We start from the raw sequence: 26,524 nt of genomic DNA, 5'->3' as shown, positions 1-26,524 counted from the left end.
CTATAACACTTCTGAAGACGAATAATTCTACCTGATACACAATGGATTTTGAAAAACACTAATTTAAAGAAATATTTATTATCCCTATCAACTAGATAACCTGGATAATCTAGTCAGTAATTCAGGTCATTGTTGTTACCACTTGCAATCAATTAACTTAAGAGGTGAGAACATGCTGTTTGGAATGAATACCTGGTTACCAGAAATTGGTAGAGAATTAGTTCAGAGATTAAAAAAAAATGACTGGGTTAGAAACAGAAAAATAAAAAATATGATTTTCCTGGATTATCAAAACACAGTGGAAAAGGGTCCCAGAAGTGCCCACCTCCCCCAATTTATGTTCTTTGATAGCGGAGATGGACTCCTCAAAACATACAGTAATCCTGATGGCCACTGTAAGCCATATACACTAGTACATATGAACATATACGCAAGTTCATATGCACTACTTTGAAGACAGCTGTTGCATAAAAATATGGTGACTGGGTCATGGAGACCTGAGAAACCTGTCTCTAGGGAGAGACAAAAATCTACATTCTTTTCATTTGTGTAATGATAGGACAGATGTCAAAAAGCATCGATGCAAAATTCATGCACACACGCAAGTGTGGTGAAAAGATTCGATCCCTGAAAGAAGCAAAACTCCAAGGGCAGTTCAGCCATGATAACCAACTCCAAATGGGTAGAGCTATGAGGAACTGTGTGTCATCACCAGTTAACATTTTTATGGTCAAAATGACATTTTATCCTTCAAATACCACTGGAATAAAAGTATGCTCATGAAACTACGTGATTTATTAGTAGGTTGGAGAGATAGGACTAAATTACATAATCCCCCAAATATAATTAGTGTAGTTAAATTTAACTAAAATCATAAAACCATTGAGCTAGACCTCTTCCATGGATTATAGCAACTAATGTATTTCTATTGAAACAACAAACTAGCTATCACATACACTTATATTCTTTTAATTATATATATATAAAATTATATATTATACATGTTATTTTTACACATATCTATTATTTGATACATATATCGAATATATATATCATATATGTATACACACACACACACACACACACACACACACACACACTATTGGCCCTTACTACTTGAGCTCCCTTGGCTTAGAACACTTGAGAAGAGGTCATTATACACCAGTGGATAGAGAACACAGTGAGCTAAATGAGATACCTTGACTTCAAGAGCCAAAGGATCATGGGTGGTGGAAGTGTCAGAATCCCATGAAAGTCTGAAGTTCACAGAAACTATTTCTTAGAAATATTCAGAATTATACATGGTTCCACTCAGGTCAACACAGAACATAGATATGTCTACGTAGTAACTCATGAAGTAGTGTAGGACGAAGGGACATGAGAAACGCCATGAGGCTGCCAATGTAGATTTCATACAGATTTAGAGAAATGAGAACTGAAGGCAGAGACTCCATGCACAATGGGACCGAGCTCACTGAGGGCAGGTCCTAGAAGGGACCTGTAATTGCTAGCCTTCTCCAGCAAGCACTCTTCGATTTGACTGCAAAAGGAATTTCCTGTAAGCATCTGCAAGATCACACACTATTTTCTAGTCAACCATTCAGGGACCATTCATGACAACTTACAACCAACCCAACACTTTATGTTTTCCTTACCCCCCTTCAAAGATCTTAATTCGGATTGGCTCGGTTTGTTTGGATCCAAGATCTTTATCTCCGTGAATCTCTCCTTTCCCTCTTTCCTTTAAGACATTTCCCCCTAATTTCCTTTCTAGTTTGTTGCCAAACAAGAAGGGTGCATCAGGTTTCATCTGCAAGATCAGAAGAGAGAATCATTTCACATGCTTTCTCCAGGATAGTCTGGCCCTTGTGTCCTGCCCATTACTCATCCCTGCAAGTTAGCTTAAACTCTACGATAAAAGGCTATGGATTTGGCTGCAGGAAACAGAGACCACCGGGGATAAAATCAGAGGGAAAAATGTCAGTTTCCATACGGTCAATGTTTAAGTGCACAAACCCTGAGTAGCTCACATTTTCTCTGCACAGTGTTCACAGAGATTCCCAATGCATGCTCTATAATTTGAAGGGGCAAGTCAAACAATCATGTTAAGGAAGTAGTTTCAAAAATCAACGAAGGGAAAATAACCCTGGCATAGCGTCCAAAATATATTTTTCAAATCTCTACTTTTTTCACTATTAATTTTGTTTACTCTACTGTTTAGGGAAAAAAAGTCAGAAAAAGACAGTAACTGGGGAAAGCCATTTTTGAAAGAGATACATAGAATATAAATTTTAGTCAAAAATACACTTGATATCAGTGATGACATTTGCCTTCCGAGAACTAACATCCTCCACACTTCCTCCGAAATCTTTTTTTCAGCATCCATTCCATGTTTTATTTCCTCATTTCTTAAAGTCCCAGAATTCCTCATGTCTGCACTATCACTCATGAGGCAGAAGGGAAACTGACCAATGGATATTTTTCCTAGCAGGAGAATTTCCCTTATCTGGGCTAACATGAGCACTCCCATCCTTTGAAGCTTTTCTGGGAACCCTCAGACTAAGGGCAGGCTATGGCGTCTCCCATCTGGATACTAAACATTCCTCGTTACTAATACATTCCTAGTACATTTTAACCTTCTACCCTTCAGTCTACGTGTTATTTGACCCACAACACACCATACATTCAAACCCGGAGTCTGTTGTTACCTGTGCAAACTGCTTCCAGGCACTGGATGATGTGAGCTTGCCAGTTCCGGGCCTGTGCATAGCAGCCAGAGTGTAAATTTCTGCGGTAATTTTTTGTTTGGATCTCAGGAGGGCCAGCGTGGTCTTGGTGTTCAATCCTGATGGGTTTGGGTTACAGGAACTAATGCACCATGAAGCATAAACGGAGGATTTGAAGGTGGCCTGTTGCACAAAATTGGGTTTTGTATAATTTAAGAAGCACCAACTCACAGTAGTTGTTGTCCGCAGACTGGGGAACTGAAGGATCTGCTGGAAATCTGCCACGTCTGTGAAAAGAAGAGTGGAATTTGCCACATTTCCTCCCGGACCAGAGGCCATGTGGACTAGCATGCTGACTGGCAGCTTGCGGGCCTTCCCTTCGTCTTCCTGCTGACTGCCTCCTGTGGGCAGCGAAGAGCTCTGGGGGCTCATGCTCATGTCTGACGAGGTCTCATCGATGTCCAGCTCATCGGAGGACTCTCTGCTTTCTGAGGGCCCACTGAACTTCCGTCGCGGCGGCGCCCTGGAACCTGAAAGTATCTCCCTGTTGGGAGGGAAAGGCCCGCTGGCAGCCGGATGGTCTTGAGACGAGGAGGGTGACAGGGAGGAGAAGGAAGATGACCTTGACTGAGAGCTGCCGTCCTTCGGCTCCGAGGCACACCCTTGCCTCACGAGCTGGGGCTTCTGGGGGCGGGAGAGGCCCTTCTTGATGTCCGAGTTGGTTAACTCCACAGCACTGAGCTCTTCTACAATCTGCCCGTACATCTTCTCCTCTTTCACCCGTTTCTGTTGCTTGGTTTCCATGAAGAGCTCCAAACTGCTGGCTGGAGACAGCATCCGCTTGCTTCCTCCGAGAGAGGCCGCGCTGTCTGAGGTGGACGGTAAACACAAGGGGATGGAGGATTCCAAGCCCAGGGGTAGGGTCTGAGGTACTTTCCAAAGAGGGTATTTTTCCAAGCCTGTGCGCTGCCCAAGCACTTGGGCTATGTTAAATCCTATCCCTTGCATGGCCGCGTTGGTTACCAGTGTTCTTTGGGTCATGTTCTCATCGACCTTGCATATGACAATGGCGGGGCTATTCTGTCCAAGTATCTGAGAAATGCTTGTGTACATGACACTTCCATAGGATGGAACGTGGGTCTGGATGCGAACAGGAACCACCGTTCCCGGTAGGGACTGCAAAGGCCCAGCATTTTCTGAGGCAAAATCTTCTCGAAGAAGCTGTTCAGTGGGCGGAGCCTCAGTGGATTTACTGCCAGGGTCTGATGGAAACTTCGGAGGGAGGTTCTTGGAGTGTAGCCCTGATGCTCCGGAATAGCACGGGTAAGTCTGCTCTTTTGCATGCGGATAGTCAGCAGATTTCTTTCCAGTGTGTTCTGCTACGTGCTCTAAGGAATAGCTAGAATGAATGTCAGCTTGGAAAGGAGGCTTGCTGTAGCTGTTCTGAGGGTGTGGAGTGAAGGGATGGGGGAAATGCGCCTGCCACCAGGGAGGCTGCTGAGCTGGCAAATGAACCATACAGACAGTCGGGTACTGAAACTGAAACAAGGCATTCTGGATAGGAGAAAACGGGACCGCGTCTTGATGTGGAAACAGGTGCGGTTGTTCGGGTAAGTGCTTGCCTGTCATGTAGGATGTTGGCTGAATCAACGGATTTCTCAGAGATTCCTGACTGTCCATGTGCATGATCTGTTGCTGGGCAAGGTGGAGCGGTGGCCCTGAGCTCAGCTGGCCACAAGGACCGACCACCTGCTTCCCTGGGTCATCCCCTGGCAGGGGTGGGAGCACAGTGGTCCATGCAGCCCTGAGGCCAGCATGCAGCTGCTCCAGCTGCTCCTGCTTGACGCTGGGGTCCATGCCGGCTTCACCTTGGGCAATTTCTGGGGAGCCACTGAAGGAAGCCTGGCGTACCAGAAAGCATTTCTTCCTCTCCCGGGATGGCGATAATGTTGATGGGGATGCTCCCGCCACTGGAGCATGGGACAGGTTCCCATAATCAAATGATTTACTCCGTATTTCTGGGACTTCCGTCGGGTGAGGACAGGGCATCTGCTCAGAGGAGCAACGCCGCATTTCTTTCTGGTGGTGGTGACCCGGGACAGACAATGAGTATGAACCCGCGGGGACAGTCAAAAACTCGGAATGCTTCCCGCTCTCATCCTGCTTGGGAGGTGCGGTGAGCTTGACCGTTTCGTCTCTGTCAAAGGACATGGAGAAACTGGAACTGTGGGATAAGTTGCTTTCTTGGCTGGGACTCCGAGAGAGGCCGGTGCCTGTGGACTCGAAACTGGATTCCCCTGAGGAGTGCTCCATATCTGCGAGCCTCAAGCGTTTCTTTTTGGGAGGCAACTTCTCAGCAGGGAGTTGAGAAAGAGTCTCGCTTCTCTGGGGCCACTGGAATTCTTCCACAGGCTTCTCGGGCTCCTTGGTAGGAGCCTCCTTCTCCTTCTCGGGCTTATCAGGTTCTTCTGTGACTCTGATTTCGGGGACCTGGATGTTGTGTTGGCGAACAAGCCTTGGTTGCCCATGGTAGGAGTGCTGAGGTACCTGCTGTGAAGGGGTTGGCCTGCTTCCACTCTCTGCACCATCCCCTGGAGGAGCCCACTCTGGGCTTACGGGGCCTTCCAAAACCTCACTGTCGCCCATCTCAGAAGGTGAGGGGGTCTTGTCCTGTGTACTGACTGCCATTTCTGTTGACTCAGACCTTTCGAAGGAATTGGGCCGGCTCAGCGAGTTTGTGTGCTGAATCACCGAAATCACATTTCCCGGAGGCTTCTTGCCCAGGTCTGTCATCTTGTCAGGATCACCAGCCGAGGGCAAATCCTCAGACCCAAGAGACGGACTTCTAGACGGCAGCTGGGGCCGGGCCAGGTCTAAACGATCGGAGTGACCATGAGGAAGACTCTCATGTCCAGTCATGGTGAAGCCACTCCTTCCTCCGTCCTGCAGCTTGGAGTCATACTCTGAGGACATCATGCTCCCAGGAGCACTCCCCATGCCACCACAGATCATAGGCGTATCCTCCTCGTCCCCTACACTTTTCTCCTTCCTGCGCTTTCTGTTCTCGCAGGTCGTCCCGAACATGGTTGGCACTCCCGGCAATGGCACTGAGGGGTCCATAAAATATTCCCCTCCATGTTTGAAGGTGCTCAAGCAAGAGATATCTCTGTAGCTCTGTTTTGGTGTTTCAGGGTCTTCCCACTTCTTATACGGTTTACGGCAGGCATCATAGTCATAGCCAGACCTATCTCCGGGAACTAATTTCTTTTCCTTCAGGGATGAGCCGGCAAGGCTCTTGGGTACCCTTGCAGGGTGCTCAAACTCCATGTGACCCTCTTGCACCGATGGCAGCTCGAAGGCTGCCTGTCGTCTAAGCATGCGCTGGGGAGGTATGCCTACAGTGCCGGGATAGAACACGTCATCAGAGCCCGTCATCCTTTCATCAAACGAGTGGCTTCCTCTCAAAGAAGGAGGGATGCTTAAGTTAGTTGCTGAAGAAGTTGGCATTGAGTTGCTTCTAATAAGGGGTGAAGAGTCCACGGGAGCTTCTAAGAGAACGGGATTGCTGCCTGGGAAACTTCCTGGGTAAGGTTTTCCTTCATTCCTAACAGATGCCACCATGGCTTGTGGCTGCCGACACTCACTGTTGAACTTCGTGGTCTTCAACATGTTGACTTGACTGGGGTCCATTTCTCCTTTGCTGGGAATCAGCTGTGTGATGGGATCTTCAAACATCTTGACCTCCAACCTGGTGTTTACATGAGGTAATGGTTCCACGAGGCCCCTCCGCCCCATGGCGGTGCGCTCCTGACCCGTGGGGGTAACACTGAGTGTATTCCTGGGACTCAGTCGACAGTACTTCCCAAAGATGATTTCTTCGTAAGACTTTGCGTTTGTGTTGGGTGGGCTTATCTGCTGCTCTGCACTTTCCGAGCGAGAAAAGTAGCCAGAGTCTGTGCTCCCCTTGCTGTGTGGGCTCAGAAGGTTGAGGGATAGCTCAGAGTCTTGTCCTTTTTTCTCTGACAGTCTCAGTGCAAGTTTCTGTTTCACTGTGTGAGAGTCATCGGCCTTAGCATTCAAAGACGGGTTTGGGAGCATGTCAGGGCCCAGATACTGAGAGCCCTCATTGGGTAGCGGGATCCCACTTTTGGGGATAATCAAAATTGGCACCTTCATCGGACCTCCCAAGGATTCTTCCAAGGATCCGGGGTAGCCACCTCTGCTAGCAATGTCCAAAGGGATGGGAGGGCCGGGGCTCACTTTGTCAGAAGCCTCAGCAAATAAAGAGCTCTCCTCATCCGTGTCTGTGCTCTGTTCACCATCCGAGTGGATCTCTGCTTCTACATCAATAAAGCCAGCCTCCAGGTCCAGCTTAGACACAGATGATTCGGTGAAGGGTACCAAGCCTGCCTTAATTGCGTGGGCATGAGACTTCCTGTGCTTGTACAAATTGCTCTTTGTCTTGAAAGAGAAACCACAAGGTATACACGGATACGGCCGCTCACCGGTATGGGACCTGATGTGTTTCTTCAGGACACTTGGTTTTGCACATGCCCTGCTGCAGTACGGGCAGATGTATTTGCCTGGCTTTTTGGGTTTGTGCTCTTTTTTGTGAGCATCTTCTGCCTGTTCGATACTTTTCTGGGAGTATTGGCTGTAAGCGGGGTTGAGACTTGAGATCTTTTTTCTAGGGTAACCACTACTGTGGCCGTGCATTGGAAAAGGAAATAAGTCCTCAGAGGCCACAGATGGCAAAGGGCCAGAGAAGAGCCAGGGAGGGCCCTCGAGGCTCTGGTGCGGCTTGTTGCTGTGCATCATGCCCTGGGGCAATGAGTGCTGAGGGAAAGAGAGCGAATGTTGGCATGGGTAGGGACTCGGACGGTGTGGTGGGTATTGCTTCTCTGTGACTTGATGTACGCCCTCGCCAGGCGAGGCCAGCTTCCCAGAACCGAACAGCTGAGCTGAAGCTACATTTCCGATCTGGTCAGGATCTATTTGCGGTTGTCTCTGCCCTTCCTGACTGCTGAAAGTGCTCATCTTAAGACCGGCTGATTGTTCCTGCCTCCATCTACCTGACACACTGTCAGTTTCTCCAGACCTTGAGGTAGCTTTTTGTCCTAGAGCTGTGTCCCCAGTGTCCATTTTAACACAAGGTCTTAAGTGCTACTTTGCCCGGAAGCCAAGCAGACTCATGGAGGTGTCTCCAATGCTGTGCTTTGTAAAGCTGGGTTGCTTCTGCGTTCCTGGTCGTCTGCAAACTCGTGGATTGTTCCCTCTCTCTCTGGAACCTTCCAGGCTCACACTGGAGTCAGTGGGCATTGGATGCCAATGTCCTGGAACCAAACTATAACAGTTCTCTCCATCCTAGAAATGTCCATCTTCAAAAGCAAAGTGCAACGTTACAAAGGATTCTTATGGCATTTAAATCTCTCTCAACTAGGATGGGACTGGGATGATGAATAGTCCAGGAGAAATTCTGCCCATCAACTCCAGCAATGTTCAACAGCCAGTTTCACTGAAGTGCAATCACCTGAAGGAAAAGAAAAGTGGTTGTCAGAAGAATTGCCCAAGAGGACAGCAAGACCAATGGGAAACTGTCAGCCTCAAGTTGGAGAAATTAAAGTGTTTTTCACTCCAATAATTATTTATAGCTATTGCATTATCTAATTAAAAGTTATTAATTTTAATCTCAGACAAGTTTTATAACTATTCCTTCATTTTGTTTAGGAAGTGTATGTGGGGGCCAGAGCTCAGTGACAAAGAGGCACGCTTAATATGCATGAGGTCCTTGGTTCCATCAAACGGACGCATCAAAAAACATTTGAAGGACACTACGCTATTCAATAATATTTATAACATATGATTTTTAAAGCCTTAATTAGAAACCTTAGCGCCATCCCTAGACAAGTTTTATGGCTTGAATGCAGGAGAGTATTATAATAACTCTATAACTTAGATTAAGTTACTTACATTTCTGTACTAATATAGGATTTAAAATGTAAATAATAGATATAATCAATTCTATATAATGCATATGTAATAAAACACACCTACATGGAATTTAATATAATTTGTTAATACAACACAGGGGTATGTTTATAGCTTCGAAACGGCAGTCAGCAGAACTAGATCCAAAGATCCAATACAGAAGACACAAAGATCATCAAAGGACTCTGGAGAGATCCGATTGATGTGTTCTGACAGAACTGTCCTGAAGCTTCCTTCGTTTCCTGGAAAGCGAGGCTTGCTTTGGAGACAGTGTAAAGGGCCATTTAAACATGGAGAGATTACCTGAACAGTTGAGAGTTCTCATGGGCATGATTGTCCTGACACTTCCTGCGAACAAAACAAAGGCCATTAGGAACAAGCCACTCCAAAGGATAGCACTGTTAAACAAACACAGAAAGTCTAACGTTCATTTCACTGAGGAGAAAAGTTACAACGCTCCATGCAAAGGGTATTTTAGATCGTGCTATCCTAGTGCTACAGCTTATGCTGAGTGAACCACAGCCAGAGGAATAAGAGCTGAGCCATTGCCTCCTTTACTGCACACATTTAGAGGCTGAGGGATGTGAGAGATTTTGTTCGAAGACAAGAAATTTTAGAACAGTTAGAGTAGGCATCCTCCTGTAGCAAAACATTTGAAATAGAATTCAAAAAAGTCATCCCATTTGCAATAGCTTCAACAACAACAACAACAACAACAATAACAACAACTACAAAAGAATATATTTAACCAAAGAGCTGAAAGATCTGTACCATAGAAATTATAAAACACTGATGAAAAAGGCAGATAAGAATATACAAGAACTTGGAAAGGCCACCAGCTCCCTGGGTATTAAGAAGAAATATCGTTGTATGGCTTTATTACCCAAAATAATCTATGAATTTAATGCAATGTCCATCAAAAAGCCAACAGGCCTTCTTCACAGGCACAGGAAAATACAACTCTAGAATTTACACAGAAACACACACCGTGATACGATTTTGTTTTAAAAAGGATGAAAAATTGGCGGTGGAGGGGGCACTATTGTGAAGGCTCACTTGGAAAAGAGCTTATCAGCCAGGAATGAATGGCACCTGCACACACATGTACACTCACACACAAACATGTACACACAGGAGATGGAATTTAATCGTTGGCAACAACTCTTATGTACCTGAAGAAGATTATAGGAAGTGAAATGAGAGCGAGAGGGATGTAAAGTATAACGCTCCTTTGTGGAATGTCTCATGGAAAGTGAGGTTATACTGGAACATACTACAGACTTGGGAGGGTAGGGGGAGACTACTGGGTATTAAGGGAGTAAGGAGAAAAATGTGTACTATGATGTAGGGAAAAGAATACTGACCACTATTAAAACGTGAAAAATGACTTTGAGCTAGGTTTAAACTACACAATGTTAATATTGCATGGTGACCCTGTAATTGAATGAATTTTGTTTTATGTAACTTAAACCTAGTTAAAGTTTTAAATAGTGATCGTTATATTTCCTAAGACGTGTGTGAGTGTGTGTGTGTGTGTGTAGCAAAGCTTTTAGATTTTTAAATAATTAACTAATTTCTTAGATATTAAAATTTGATAATAGTGTTAAAAACAGTATCTAGGATTTAAATATTTAAATGGATTGTTTACTTTCACAGTATTTGCATAACAGAAGAGTGAGGGAGTCCCTCAGAGGAGGGTGGCCAGCTCAGCTCAGGAGAAGGGACCAACACCTTGGTCACTGTTGAGAATTTAAATGAATCCTGGACTCCCATCAAGGGGTCATTAATGTGGGACCCGGTGGATCCTGAGTCTGTGAAGACAAATCTTAGCAATCGGATGTAAGTGGTGGTGTCTCCAAGATAGCCTGGGTGGTAGCTTACTGAAACAAAACAGCTGGCATGTCTCTGAAAATCCCTTTGCTGAAAAGCGACCCTCGAGGATGTGTCTGGACAAGTGCACAAAGAAATGTGTATGTGGACGAGTAAAACATGGCTCACAGAGGAAACAGACCCATGAGGAAGCAATGCAGGCACTGACACAAAGACTTGCTCAGGAGACAGAAGTTAAGTGCAGGAAAACTTACTGCCTTTGAGTATGCATAGTATAACCCACTTTAATAAAAAGTGATGGGAGCCGACAATGGGGGGCACACGTTTTTAATCCCAGCACTCGGTAGGCAGAGGCAGGCAGGCCTGAGTTGGAGGCCAGCCTGGTCTACAGAGCAAGTTCTGGGACAGCTAGGGTCACACAGAGAAACCCTGTCTCAAAAGACAAATAAACAATCAAACAAAAACAATAAATAAATAAAGAGTTGAAAGCAGACGAATTCAGAGGTTCTGTGTTGTATGTGTGAGTGTGTGTGTTGCGTATGCATGGATGCTGAAGTGCTGTGTGGGTGTTGTGCTCTGCATGTATGTGCAGGCTACAACCTCAGGTGTCAGTCTTCTGATGCTGTCTGCTTGTTGGCCTGTGTTTGTTTGTTTGTTCTTTTGAGACAGGGTCTCTCACTGTCCTAGATCTTTCCAAGTACTTTGGCCTGATCAGACTGACCCTGGCTTGTCAGCAGTGGGATTGTGAGCACATGCCGTCATGCCTAACTTTTCTATGTGGTTCTGAGGACCGTGGTTGTGAGGTCTTCATGGTTGTGTAGCAAGGTCTTTTGCCACTGATCCGTTTTTCCAGACCTCCCACATCTTTTAATAATAGTAGAGTTGTAGAAATGGAGCCAGATGTTTGTAGCAAAATGGAACTTCCAGTAGTAGTTATGACAGCTAGAACTTTAAGTCATGAGTATTGAAACTAAACCACAAGCATATTAACTTTGATTTTTTCGGGAAGTTTGACCCTGACTTGAACTTTGTCTCCTCGTGGAGATGTTGCTAATTTGAAAGAAAAGTGATGGCCTTAAGATTTATCATTGGGAATTTATTCCAATCAATTCTAGGCATGAGACTAATAAAAGTCCATGGCACTGCGCTTACACTGGTAAAATCAAGATTTAAGATTGCTGTAGACACAGCCTGTTTGGGACGTCTAGAGACAAGTGTCACCCTGGAAGATGGAGGCGGAATTTGACTGTGACTCAGAGAAACACAGGGGGTATCCATACCTGATGAGTTCCACCCAAAGGCAGATACACTGGAAGTACTATAAACATTATCTCCAAGCTATACTACATTATATTCAATGCATATGTGAAGTGTAAATAAAATTACACTTCAACTTCCAGATATCTCTGTCTGAATATATACACTCATACACATACATATATGTGGTGTACATGTGTATGTAATAGATATAAATAGATATGATTAGATATAGAGCTAGAAAATATATATAGAGAGATATAGATATCTATGTTCAAATATTCTAGAACTTCAAACACAGCTAAGACTGTTGGACTGGTCCTGAGCACTTCAGGTGAGGAAGACTCAACCTACACCAGCTATCACTCACGATACATTTGTTTTACACCAACACAAAAGGCCGCACGTACATTATCTCACTTGGTGTTCATGACCCATAGAGGCTATAGAGGAAGAGATCAGGAGACTGAGCATGGGGACTGGAATCTAGCTTGGCTGACCTCTGAACACCAGCCCTGGTCATCTGCACACTCTAACGTCTTAACAAAATTTTAAAAATCCTCTCTCTTCACTGTTTTTCTCCAAGCATTTTCACCTAGCCCCAAAATTTCGCTTCCTTAAAACCCTCAAGTTTCGAAGGCTCTAGAAGAAAATACCTCAGCTTTCCAGGTTGGAGATAAAGAAAGTGGACACTTTTCTTTGTGGCTTCTTAAGGAATAACTCCATAATTTAAATAGTGTTCTAACCAGGACTTAAGACAGTTCCTTAGGAGAGTATGAGAAACCTTCAAGACAAATTGCTTTCCTTTGTTCTTTTTTTTTTTGGTTCTTTTTTTCGGAGCTGGGGACCGAACCCAGGGCCTTGTGCTTCCTAGGTAAGCGCTCTACCACTGAGCTAAATCCCCAGCCCGCTTTCCTTTGTTCTTTAACAATCATTACTTTAAAGGAAAATATGAACCTCAGAAGTGAAAATTAGCATTTATCACTTCCCATTCTTGGGATGACACAGAATATGTAATTTTGCTATAGTAGAAACTTCAAGTGAGGTAAGGACAGAATTTCTTGAAAAGAAAGACTATAATGTACTCATGTTTTCATTTGACAATGAGATAGTTATCGTTCTAAATCAGACAGCTACCATTACATTCTACAGCACTCAATTAAAATCATTATACCAGTGACTAGACACATACCGTTCATCCTTGCTGAGGACAAAACACAACATAGACCAACCAAATAAAACTCCTATCAAAGAATAAGCCTATTCTGAAAATAGACTTCAGAACAAGGAGGGGAAGCCCATATACAATTCCAAAGCAGACTTTTGGATAAGTTCCTTGTGATGCCCCACTTTTTAATCCAAGAACACGATCTCCCAGAACTTCCTTCCTACTCCCAGGTCCTTCAGGAAGACCTGTGTGGACCTCTCAGCTCAAGGATGGTCTGATCCACATTCACCTAAAGGCAGAGTCGGTCTTCTCGAGCCAGTGAAATGTTCAAGGCAAGATAGGGCGAGATAACTCAGTAGGCTAAGAGTGCTTGCTTGCTTGGCTGGTCTGAAAACCCGAGTTCAACCCCCACACCCAGGATCCGTGTCAAAAGCAGGGCAGGTACACTTATATATTCAACATGCATGTTACACACACACACACACACACACACACACACACACACACCGATGGAATCAGGAGTAAGTTCCATTCCGTATGAACCTTTTACATATGATTTTAAACATACTCTTTCAGGCACTATTTTTGGGGAGTCCTCAAACTCACTGATAGTCATAAATCACTGGAATTTTCTGAGACAGGAAAGGTAGGTGGGAAAGGGCAAAATGTGCTGAGTCCTTTAGGGAATTTCAGGATCACACTGAAAAATACTACAGACACGAAGGGACATGTGAACCGCTCGACTCGAGTCACTTTTCTTGGCTGAGAAAGTAAACATGATAGGAAGTACTGGCCATTGACTACACGTGTGTGTGTGTGTGTGTGTGTGTGTGTGTGTGTGTGTGTGTGTGTTTCTTTACACCCAAGGCAGGCTCTGGGTATTCTCAATAGTTTGTGCTCTTTTCCTTCACGTATGCCAAGGAATGGAAGTCACTCTAAAAAAACACAAGACTTTCAAAGTTAAATCCGGCATGTGACGAAGACACGTCTTTTTTGTTATTTGATATTTTTACTAAGAGGTTTAATTTTCCAAAGGAAACAAATCCTTTGGTTTGTTTTTTTATTACTAAAATGTAGGATAATGGTCATAAATGGGAAGACATTTTATTAGAGTATATTAGGGAGGAAAGTATAATAGAAAACTCACATCAAATGAATTGTTGAGTCTAGGAAAGTATCATGGGATTGGATATTATTTCAAACGTACCATTGCGTAGTTTAGGATTTGAGTTGAACTTTCTTGATATTGGTCTGCTTAAAAGCCATGAAGTTCTATAAACCTGGTTACTTACAGCTATATTATTTCTTTATGATCATGTATGTCCATTTATCATATTTTCAAAAAGCATGTTGAATGTAAATACTAGCTCTCCCCAATCAATTAATATGCCAAAAAATTCAATAGCAGAGCAATTCTTATATGAAAAGAAAACAGCTACTTATCATTTTATTCACTGGGATTTCTTTTTATGGTAACCAACCCCTACACAAAGTCAATTTTTGGCACTTACTGCCAACAAAGGACTCGATATTCCAAGCACAGTCTCACATTCAAATTTTAATTTTCCCCAGTGTTTCAGTGCGCTGAGGACAAAATTCAGAGCATATGGGTTTAGGGGTTCCTGTGGGTGGGGTGACAGCCAAAAGGTCTCTCTGCATCAGAAAAGACAGGCACCATCCTGTTGGGCAGGGACACTTTTCAGAGGATGCTTGTATGGAAAAAGATATTCTATTCTGGGTGGCTGTGACAGGGTGCCTCTGTGTGTGTGTGTGTGTGTGTGTGTGTGTGTGTGTGTGTGTGTGTGTGTGGTGTGTGGTGTGTATGAGTGTGTGTGTGAGTGAGTGTGTGTGTGTGAGTGTGAGTGTGTATGAGTGTGTGAGTGAGTGTGTGTGAGTGTCTGAGTGTGTGTGAGAGTGTGTATGAGTGTGTGTGAGTGAGAGTGTGTGTGAGTGTGTGAGTGTGTATGAGTGTGTGTGTGAGTGTGTGTGAGTGTGTGTATATGAGCGTGTGTGTGTATGAGTGTGTGTGTGTGTGTGTGTGTGTGTGTGTGTGTGTGTGTGTGTGTGTGTCTGTGTGTGTGGCAGTAGAGAAAGCGGAAGCAAAGGGCCACAGCATGAAAGAGAGGCAGCCAGACAGGTGGGCTGACCTGGCTCAGTGATGGAGACCTACTCTACTGTGCCTCTTTTTTGGCTGGGAAGAGCATTATCTCACAAAACAAAAAGTTTACCTCGGGAAATTAATCCTCACTTGAGTGGTAGCAAATGTTAAGTGACCATTGCTAGATTATCACATCCTAAGTAGTAAAATGACAGCGGGCGACAATCTCAGCCTCTTTGCTTCCGATTTACCAGCGAGACATTTCTTAAAGTCAAGATGGCTCCACAGCTGCGGCTTGCCGTTCTTATTGTTTTGGAGAACTGCACGGCACTGTGCTTACAAACAAAGCATACAGACTTTCCCATTGCCTTGCTGCATTCACTGAATATTTTAAGAAACAAATGAGCTCAGGCATTGACAGTGTCCTTCAGCTGGAATTCTGGCCCTTGGGGGTTGGGGGGACCTGAATGGTCAGCAGTTTAAGGTCAATCTTTGCTACTTAGGGCAGCCTGGGCTACAGGCTGATTTAGGGAGCAGACAACACGCACGCGCACATGCACACGCACACACACGCACAGGATCATGACTTGTAAACGTAGGTGTCACCACCACCACTATGATACGATTGATGAATTACTGCTCAGAAAAAGCTAGGTCAAAAAGTACCAGGAGGTAAGGGACCTCTCAAAAAACGGAGGCCAGTGCAGATGTTCAGATGAACACAGATTTCCTTGAGATCGTTTTGGAATGGCACTTTCCTCAAAGATGAGTTATGCAAAAAATGTTTCTTTTTAGTAAAAATCTCCACAAAACCTTTCTTCTTTCCTAAAATGGCTAAGTTGCCAATAGGAGGAGAGAACTGTGTATCTTCTGGAACCCTGCCAGACAACTTGGGAGAACTTCTGTGAAACTCGAATCATGAATGGCAGCCCCGTAGTCCGACCTGCTTGCAGTTGAACTTGACCTGTAAGAGTGTGGAGGAAACAGAGACGTGTTCTCCCAAGCGGGCAGTCGTGCCACCAGCATTGCAGATGTAGTCGAGGCATGTGACTTACTTTGATTCTAGCATGGCACTTTTAACGTCCAAGCCTAAGATTTTTAGAACCTCAGACAGCTGTGATATCATTTTTTCCAGTGACCTCTTTCCCCAATCGCACTGCAAAGGCTGTTCTTATAAGGGTTGGGACTACTAAGAACTTTATATAGAAATAAACTATGCCAGAGAAAAAAGTACTCCCAAATGAGATTCTCCCCATTGAGAAAGTCACAATTAAAGTAAGCCTATCGTAGAAATCAAAAGAAACAACATCGGTACAACACACTTCTCTCTAAATGGAATCCACCTGTCAGGTTGAGGGTGCTTATGTCTGTGTTCACTGCAGGTCCAAACTGCTCTTCAAATACACATGGAAAAGGAAAGAATAGTGAACTTTAGTTATTAACCTCTTATCCTCATATCAGTAAACTGCATCACAAACAATGTCTCTGCTTCCCAACTCTCTCCACCAAAGCTCAGAGGCAACTTCTGAGAACCTGAAGGATGAACAGGAACTAAATGTCAGCTGCTAGTCTGACAGTTAACTTAATAGGCAGGCTTATATTTCACCCACAGAGGCTGCCAGCTCTTAAAAAATAAGATGTGCGATTATATCTCTCAAAAGGCATTACTTTGATTTAAAAAAAAACTCTTTTAACATAATGCAAATCTTTGAATGAATACCTGTATTAAAGGGGAATCCCTTGTAATGAAGCAGAAGCAATTTAAAACACAATTCTATAGTTACAACTGGATGTAGTGGGGCCGGGGAGACAGCTCAGTTGATAATGTGCTTGCTTCACAAGCCTGAGGACATGAGTCGGATTCCCACACCCAAAGAGGTCCACACTTGCAATCTCAGCGCTGGGAAGCCAGGGCTAGGCGGATTCCAGGGCTCACTATCCTAGAATACTTGGTGAGTTCCAAGCCAGAGAAAGACTGTCTCAAAAACTAAAGTGGACGGTGCCTAAGGAAGAATACCCCAAGCCAGCCTCCATGTGCGTGCGTGTGTAAGCATGCATGTGCAAGTGCACACATATGTGCACGAAAGGCGCAAAATCGAATCAAATCAAATCAAATGCACCAGATGTGGAAGCGGTGGCCCTGCAAGTCCAGGCTGCCTCTCTGTCTCCCAGCTTCAGAGATTCCCCACAAAGCGCCTACCAAGAGCCGGCAGGTAACTTCAAATGCTCAGACAGCCTCATAAAAGTTCATTTCTCAGCTGCTACGTTCTGTGCTAAAATTAAATTTCTGAACTAGGAATCCAAAACTAAGAAGGAGATTAAAAAAAAAAAAGAAAAAGAGAAAAAGAAAAAACTAGAGCCCCTTCATAGATGCTAGTAAGTAATGAAGAAACGGACTTCATTGTACTTTAATATTTATCTAAATCTAAAGAAATCAAAGAAGATCACATTCCTTAACCCAAGTATATAATTAACAGTCTGAGATGGTTTGGCTCTATGCATAAGAGGCCAACAAAAATACTATTTATTATACATCTTTCTGTGGTGTTGCCTGCCTGCAATCCCAGAATTCAGGAAGCTGAGGCAAGAAGATAAGCAAATTCTAAGTCAGTCTGGGCTACACAGTAAAACACCATATTAACAAATGACAGCCATGCCCACAGAGGGACACTGCATATTTATGATTTAAGACAGCAACAACACATTGGTCTGTAGTGGGGCATGATGTTTGCAAAACTTTTACCGAAAGAACTGAAGAACCACGACCTAACAGTCAGGTCCGTGCCTTGTCCCTGAACCACTTCTTACAAGGATTTCAAGGGCTGTCACCCCGCCTCCCTACCCCTCATCACCTCACTGTACCCCTGAAGTAGGACTTCGGGACACCCTGTGCACTTTAAGATATGAATCATTGCAAGCAAGCAGGCCCACTTGGTTCCTCTAAAGACACAAAAGGCACAAAAAATAGCTTCTGCCATTGAGGCAGAAGCCACGTCAGCAAGCAGATGAGCGTGGGTGGCCCGATAAGATTCCACTGCAGCAAACAGCAAATTATTAAGCAAATGCTGGGTTTATTTTCTGTTTTAAACTTGGCTCTCCTAGCCGCAAATCAACCGGCTGTGAACACTCAAAACGACAGCCGTCAAGCTCCTCTCTAACCTGGGAATGTCATCAAAGACAAGGAACAGGACATGGCTGCTTGCCGTTAGAGGGATGGCGAGGATGTCTAAAAGCCAAAGATGAAAGCGAATAAAATAAGATACCGCCATCCGCAAATATCACCTCTTCAAAAAAAATGGAATTAATTACAAAAGAAACAGGGATGGTCACACAGTCTCAGAAAGAAGGAAACCCTTCTTTTCTCTCACATGAGAGAAATATCATGTACACAACACTATCTGTATAAATGTGAGCATATACACAGGCCGGTACAGTAGCACATGAAGAATGGAGACCAAGAAAGGCTAATACATGCAATAAGGAAGAAACTGAGTCCAGATGATGAATGTGAGTTCCAAGAGGCTATAAAGTCAATTGTTTTTCCACTTCTAAGTCCATTCTGGATTTTTGAGCATGGGGTTTGGGGGGAGTGCATAGAATACATTTGAGGCCAGAGTGTAGGGTTGGGGATTTAGTTCAGTGATAGAGCGCTTGCCTAGCAAGTGCAAGGCCCTGGGTTCCGTCCCCAGCTCCGAAAAAAAAAAAAAAAAGCAAGAAAAAAAAAAGAAAAAAAAAAAGAGAGAGACCAGAGTGTAAAGTTTAATGTGAAGCCCCACGGCTTCTGTCTCGAATGCCTATTGTAATTGTACAACATTTCATTGAATTGCATCATGGGGTGTGATGGTTTTTATTTACTTGAAGTTTCCTTTTCATTACTACTAAAAGTGTTTTGTTTTTTTTTTTTTTAAAGGGGACGATAAAGTCCCTTAGTAATTGGAGCTTATTATACGGAAGGAAAAAACAGACAAACATGCAAAACCCATGGCGTTTCTCAGAAAAAAAAAAAAAAGGGAGAACAAATCAGTGAGCTCTTTTGCATTCAAAAAGTCATCCAAGACATAAATGGGCCAAGATGCCACAGATAACAACAGACAGTTTTTGGCAACAAGTTTGTTCAGTTTTCACTGAATACCCATGACTGGCCATCCAACAGTCACTACCGGAAGAGGTAAGAAAGGGATGGAGAGAGCTCAACTCTCAATCAATCACAGCAAACCCCAACTTACTATTACTGCCAGCCATTCCACAGACCAGGCATACTCTGAATGGCTGGCAGGCTGAGACCAGGGAAATGCTCTCACTTCTGGCTGTACGATGACTATGGGAATCGGGACATATTCTTCTCACACCGCATCCTTAACTCTGAAGTTTGAGATTACAGCTCCTCTTTCACCCAGGAAGACCGGTTCGCACTGAGAGGAGGAAAATGGATCTAACAGATGTACAACTGAGTGACTTAACCTGACTTATTGCAAGTTTGGTCTTCTCTTGAAAAATCAACAAACCGTAGTGACACTGTTGTGCTCTGACCTTGTAGGACCTTCCCAGGCATCACCGTGATCTTAAAGCAGAGATTCCAATGATATTAACATGAACGTCACAGAATTGATTGGAGTGAGTTTGCCCAGACAGGCCATCAGTTATGGTCTTACAAGCTAGGCAATTATTTTCACTATTAAAATGGAGACCCAGTTAAACCCTCTTGGAAAATTAATTTTCCCAATTAATTTTAAGTGAGCTTTTAAAGCTTGGCTTCTCCCTCAAAATAAAAGAAAAATATTTCCCCCAACTGCTGGTTTACAAGCTTCCATTTCCTAGAAACAGATAGTTTATGTGACACATGGTTGTTACAATGAAAGCGAAAAGAATGTCATTAAAAACTTTACTTTTATATTATTAGACATATAAAATCACCAGGTGACAAAAGTCACTTTTAATAAATACTGGTTTGCCAGGAAGGGTGCTGATGAACGTTGTTTAAAAATCTCTGGGTCACAGAAACCCAGTGAACTACGCAAGGCTAATGAGTCACGGATCCTGGGGGAGAAACACAGCCACCACTTCACTGAGCCAGCATAACCTTTAGCTACTTTCTAAATATTTGTCATTAGACCCACAGATAAGTATGTGTCCTCATCCCCAACCAAGGAAACTTCTCTTTGAAACAGATGGACACCATTACAGGAAACTACAGCCCATCCAAATGCAGGCTTGTGGAAGGGATATACCCAGGTGAGAAAACTCCCACATCTAAGGCTCAGGGAACATCGTGGAAGAAGGGCAGATAAGGACCAAAGGATCAGGGAATTTGCTGGGAGACTCTCCTGGTAACGTCAGAAATCACGCCCATAAAGTCTCACCAACAGGACTGCCTGAACATGAGCTGAGCAAGGACAGCACCAATACACTTGCAAAAATAGACAGGGGAGCCCCACAAGGCAACTAAGGAACACTGAGAAGAGCTGACTCCCTGGTTATCCAATACCAAAAGGTCATCCCTGAAAACATACATATTTGTAATATCATACAGACTAAGCAGGTTAGATTTAGGAATACATATGTACACACCTTTACACATGCAAGAAAAATCAAACGCAGGAATGAGGCCATGCATTTGAAAGAAAGCAAGGAGTGGCAACAGATACGGTTTGGAGGGAGGGAAGGGAGGGAGGATGGTGCGATTACACTCTAGTCCCGAAAATAAAGGGCTCCTCTAAACTAGATTTCTTAGCATGAGGTGAGTATGGCTTCTTTAACTGGGTACAGGCTGTCTGCTCTGTCTCTAGCAGGGCTAACTCCTTACTCCTTAAGTTACTATTGAGAGTATTTTCCAAACATTCATCTTCAATGTGTAATTGAAACTTAGAAAGCCCAAGTATCCCTGTTTCTATCTAAGTGGTTTCTTGGCCTTTTGTTGTCTTGGAAGAAAACAGCCCTTCAGATCAGAGAGTTACCTGTGGATTGTAATTTCATTAAGTTAGCAAGATAAAGAGAATACTCCTCGAACATAGAGAAATGGGTATTTGAAGATTATCCATTGTCTGTAGGACTGGTTGTCCCCAGTCTCTACTCTTCCTGAGTAATTCTAAAAGACAATCTAATGAGACTTCAATGAATTTTTCAAGAGCCTTATTGACAAACCTCTCTGGCACCTAGAGGAACCTCCAACGACGGTCTTTATTCTTTTTCTCTCAAGTTAAAAATATATACTAAATCAGAGTTTTAAGGAAAGGCTTAGACAAATCTGCTAGCCTCAAGATAAGAACTCGCCAAAATAAAATCAGCCATCATTTGAATAAATTCTACGACAACAGGACCAGTAGAACATGCCACAGGCATGATTTCTATGTCTCTCAGTGAAAGGGAAGGTTTGAGCATGGCCTCTCTGACAGAAGGATCGATGCTCCTTCTCAGCTACAGGGTGGAACTGTAATTGAGTTTTGAGGGTAGAAGATTTGGAAGTGGTGCAAGAAGAGAGAAGGGCACAGATAGCGATGTTCAAGAGGTGTCCTGTGAATATTACAAGCTTTACTTAGACACACCTTTCTCCTCATAAGAAAAAAAGACTCGTGGCTGGCTCACTGTTCACCTTTGAAGAGTCAAGAGTGCTAGTGTTAAGTGTCAAGTGGCTGTGAGAAGCTAGGGAAGATCTTCATGCACTGAAAACACACATGCAGACAACACACAAACACATGATTACACACATCATACACATACCATGTACACACATAAGCATATCTACACAACCAAAAACAGAAGCACATGCATGACCAGAGACACATACACATAAACACATGTACCCTCACCTACACCACAACACACCCATGCACACATATGAGCACACACACAAACTCATACAGCAAACACACATAATACACACCACACAAATGCCCACTGCATGCACATACACACATAAGTCCATGCATATACAAGCTACACATGGACACAAAAGCAGACACGAGGACACACGCAAACTCATGTAGTACACACACCACACATGCATGCACACACTATCACACCAAGTTGAATAAGGTACATTAAAGAGCAACTCTTCCTGAGTCATTACAAAAGGAGGTTTGACAGGTGAACTCCAAGTACCTACTCTGCCATTTTTCATGGGCCTGGTTCTGCAAAGGCCCATTTTCATGTGTATGAAAGTGTCACGTGGTATTCCACACATAGGTATGGAATTAATAAATTATTACCAAAGAAATAAACTCAGGGGTCGGTGATGGTTGGCAAGACCATGTGTACCAATGACTGCCAGTATGGCTGCTTCCCTAATGTTTCTGATAACCTTATGACATTTTCAAGCACATATTGAATGCTTACTATACACTTCTACACTTGATCTTAGCCAAAAGGCCAAGAAGTGATATATACCTTCGAAATGAATTTCAGTCTACAGGAGGTAATTGAATGTCTGTTTAATGCCCTGGATGCTGCAGTGTCATCATCCCCTCCTCATTCCCCCCAGCCTAAGGCATCAGCCTGGAAGCTGCTGTCCTCCTCTGGTACTGGCAACACCAAGTCTCCCAACAAGTCCATCAGCTCATGCAATGTCTGCCAAGACCATAGTTACAACCAAGGTCCAAAAAGCATATTTAACGACTAGTAAGTCACATAGCAAGCTCATTGGTTTTAGAAGCAAATAGTTACAAACTTCTGTTATCACTTGATTTTTTTTATGCTTAGTCTAACAATATATTAATTTAAATGATGCTGATAGAATTTTAATAATAATTAATAATAGTAATGTAATGTAAATTTCCAGGTCATTAAATTAAGCCCAACTAGGAGGTGGAAAGGTGAAAATCAGTCTTGCTTTGAGAGCCAAGACACGCTGTGATGTTTCTGGTCTAGGCTTAATTCTGCAAGCTCTAAGTCAAATAGAGTTTCTTTTCTCCTTTATAACTATCCAAACTCTTTATTCTTGGAACATTAATAACCTGGCCTTGTCACACAGACCAACTAGGAAGGACAAGAGTGGACCCTTGAGAGTAAATGAGCTTCACCTTCAAAGAAGACATTGATAGCGCATAACTTTATTGCTAAATCTATCAGACATGGAAGATGGCAAGAGAAAAAAAATAATCGATGGCCTTAGAATTACTTTCAGTTTTATTAAAAAATGTTTAATGAAAATTTTAAGCTTCCCTAAAGGGGTCAGCAAAATCAGATATCAGTTGATTCAATTTCTACAAATAGTACATTATTTAGTAACCAAAGCAAAAGCAATGATTTAATCCACAGTCAGCTTTCTGAATGTGCTATTTTTTGTCAACTTGCTGCTGCAGCTCCTTTGTCCCCCCTCCTTTTCCCTCCCTCCTGCTCTATCTGTGCCCCCTCCCTCCTGCTGTATCTCTGCTTCCTTCTGCTCTCTCCATGTCTCTTTTCACTTCAGAGCCAGTCTCCTTAAGCTGCCTACATTTAACGTAACTCTGCAGACCTGGTAGGGCCTCCTCTTATGATCCCCTTCCTCCAGCCTCTAATAACAATTTTTTAAAAAAAAAAACTTTCAAAGTAAACATTTTAATCAAAGAAACCCCTTTCATACAGCCAACAGAGGTGAGCCACATTGTTCAAGGAGGCCAAGGGTAAGAGACCACCCCCATTGCTGTAGGGTTCTCTTCTGACTGCTACAGGTTAGATTACCTTAGCAAAATGGCAGAGTCATACAGACGGTGTCTGGCTTAATTAAAAGCACTTCTAATCTAAGTGCTCAAGAGGCTGAGGCAGGAGGATTGGGTGGCCCAGTCTCTACAGTAAGGTCTGGTCTTGCATAGCCTGCTCCAAACAACAATCATCTTTTCTCAGTTTGCAGTTCGCTCCCTAATTTTTCTTTTGTCCTTTTATCTCCTTGTAGATCTCTTTATCCTACCTTTAAGTGTTATTGTGGTACGTAAACGACTGCTTCATTCCCCATCGTCTTAACATTAACTATTGAACTAAATATCTGGAGGAACGGGGAGAGGATAAAAAGGTTTATTTGATGTCTGTATGAGTGAGAACTACACAAACTAACAAAGACACAAATTCAGCGCATTGCTTTCCCAAGTCCATCCGGGGTTATACTGGTGTGTGTGTGTGTGTGTGTGTGTGTGTGTGTGTGTGTGTGTGTGTGTGTGTGTGTGTGTCTCTGTGTGTGTGTGTCTGTGTGTGTGTGTCTGTGTGTGTCTGTGTGTGTGTGTCTGTGTGTGTGTGTGTGTGTGTGTGTGTGTGTGTGTGCGCGCGCGCGTGCGCGCGTGTGTGTGTGTACTGATTTCAATGACACCCAAAATGAATTAAGAAGAGCTCACAGCTGTCGAAGCCGTCCTGTCTTCAAGAAGCTTCCTGTGCAGTTATTTCCAGGAAACATAAAAAGAATCAGCAAAAGCAGCGGAAACCTCAGAGTGTGTTAGGAAAACACAGAGATAGTTAGGCAATGCCACACGTCAAAAGTACGGATACAGGCATGAAAAGGGAGGCATGCAAGGCACTGCAAGACACGTTACAGTGCAGCAGACCAGCAAAAGCTCTAGAACAAGGAATACTGACTAGTTGGGTCAAGGGTTTCTGGGGGCTCTCCTGCCTGTACCACAGAGCCTACTACAGCTATAAGCATAGTAGGAAATGGGTGCCTATTTTTAATTAGTAGATGAATAAATGTGAAAGAAAAGATGAGCTAAGGAATGGGTATGGATTTACTCATGAGTGGGTGTCCAAGATGGGCTTTTAACTCTTTCTTGTTTGGTATCCAAAGAGGGATCTTCTAAACCCTCAGACACGATCATGGAAGAGTAAGAAGCTTCGGAACTGCTCACTAAGGTATCTCACTAGCCCAAGAAGTTTACTTTTCCTTCAACTTTTTCCAACACGACTTTTTCCAGCCTTTTTAGTGGCTCTCTCTCTTTGGTTTAGAAAACTAATGTATAAATTTGTGTCCACTCTGAAGAAAGTATCTATTCTTTTTTTCTAGGCAAATGTTTGGTCACTAACATCATTGCCACCATGAAATACTTGGTTCATTTTTCTTGTTTCAGCCATATTAAAAGAATTCGTACACACATCTCAGAAAGGGGGAATATTGCAAGAAGCATCATAAGTACTGTTAGGAACCATTCCCAAAATGGAATCTATTTGTACTTTATAATCACGTTTGGACAGCACAACTAGAAGAACTAATTAGTTCCAGGTCTATAAAAAATAATGGAAACCACCCAAGTGTTTTCCTCTTTCTGAATCCTTAACTACAGCATATTGATTCTAGAAGGTTTTTACAATTGCAACAGAAAAAAAAGTACATGCAAACAGTACAACTTAATAGAAATATATATTATTTTTCCTTCTCTAAGAAATTGCGTATGAATAACATGAAATAATATGATCAAATTACATTATCTTTGCGACATGGTCAAGTTTCCAGCTACTGTCAAGTCTCAGCAGGAGGCATGGGAAATATATTTGACATATTCTTGGACACAGACAACTTAGGCTGGCAGACCCCATTCCCCAACCTTCTGCAGTCTATTGTAGGGCTGGATGGAGATTCTGCTGAGCACCCAAGGGGTTAAAAAAAATCAGATTTAGATGCATGTACTTTAACCAGATTTGAGTCCATCTGATCAAATCTGCCTAATCGGTTAACATACAAGCACTAATGATCCTAAGTGCTATTTAAAATTTAAACAATGAAGAGTCTGGAAACGAAGTGTCATTTTGATTAATCAGTTGCATGTGATGTAAAGCAATCTTGCCTCTCAAGTAAATGTAAACACTAGGGTGGGTGCGCTTTGAATTCCCAGTTGGGGTTTGGTCAACATTAGTGATCAATGCCCAACTCGGGCTTACTGGTATAATGCTGGTGTTTTTTGACACCTACGTAAATCATCAGTTATCCACCTGAAGAGATCACAACACTATGGTAGGCGATGGAAAGCAGTTAGCCAAAGTGTCCAGGCCCTCGGACAGCATCAGTTAACACAATTTCAGTGGTCCCATGCTGAGAGAGGTCATTTGGAATTTCACTTTCATTTCTTCTCATTTATCACTGAAGGAAATGGAAGTTGCTATAGACAATCCTCATAAAAATCCTTTGGAGTGTCACTGAGTGACAGGGTGCTTGTCTTAACAGGAGCAAGGCTTTGGGACTGTTACTCAACACTGGAAAAAACATTCAACAGCCATAACCAACTTCATTAACATACTTTCTTCAGAGCAAACAGAAGTAGATAAGAAATAAAGACAGAGAGGAGGGTGTGATGGTTCATGCCCTGAAATATTAGGATTTTGTAGGCTCGGAAAGAAAGTCAGGAGTTCCATGGTGACTGGGGCTTTAGAGAAAAACCCCATCTTGTGAAAACAAAATAAGACAATACCAAAGCCACACTAATAACAACAAACGACAACCCACCAACATAATAAAAAATTACCGAATGAAGAATTGTATTATCTGATTTCTAGGCGCCTTGCTGTGCT

At 43.2% G+C, this 26,524-nt stretch overlaps 1 protein-coding gene across 11 annotated transcripts in view; it reads right to left on the bottom strand.

Moving 5' to 3' along the window:
* The window catches only part of Hivep2 (HIVEP zinc finger 2), a 199,210-nt gene that overhangs the window by 14,250 nt on the left and 158,436 nt on the right, over positions 1–26,524 (bottom strand). For all 11 annotated transcript variants that reach the window (XM_039109867.2, XM_063287903.1, XM_039109863.2 and 8 more), the window contains 3 exon segments: positions 9,018–9,062; positions 2,709–8,256; positions 1,656–1,810 (listed from right to left, as the gene is read on the bottom strand). In XM_039109867.2, coding sequence (XP_038965795.1) covers positions 1,656–1,810; positions 2,709–7,868 — 5,315 coding nt within the window. In that variant the 5' untranslated portion in view covers positions 7,869–8,256; positions 9,018–9,062.

This window comes from Rattus norvegicus, chromosome 1, assembly GCF_036323735.1.
Source record: "Rattus norvegicus strain BN/NHsdMcwi chromosome 1, GRCr8, whole genome shotgun sequence".
In the NCBI taxonomy this organism is placed as follows: domain Eukaryota; kingdom Metazoa; phylum Chordata; class Mammalia; order Rodentia; family Muridae; genus Rattus; species Rattus norvegicus.
This window is presented reverse-complemented; position numbering and strand designations above follow the sequence as displayed.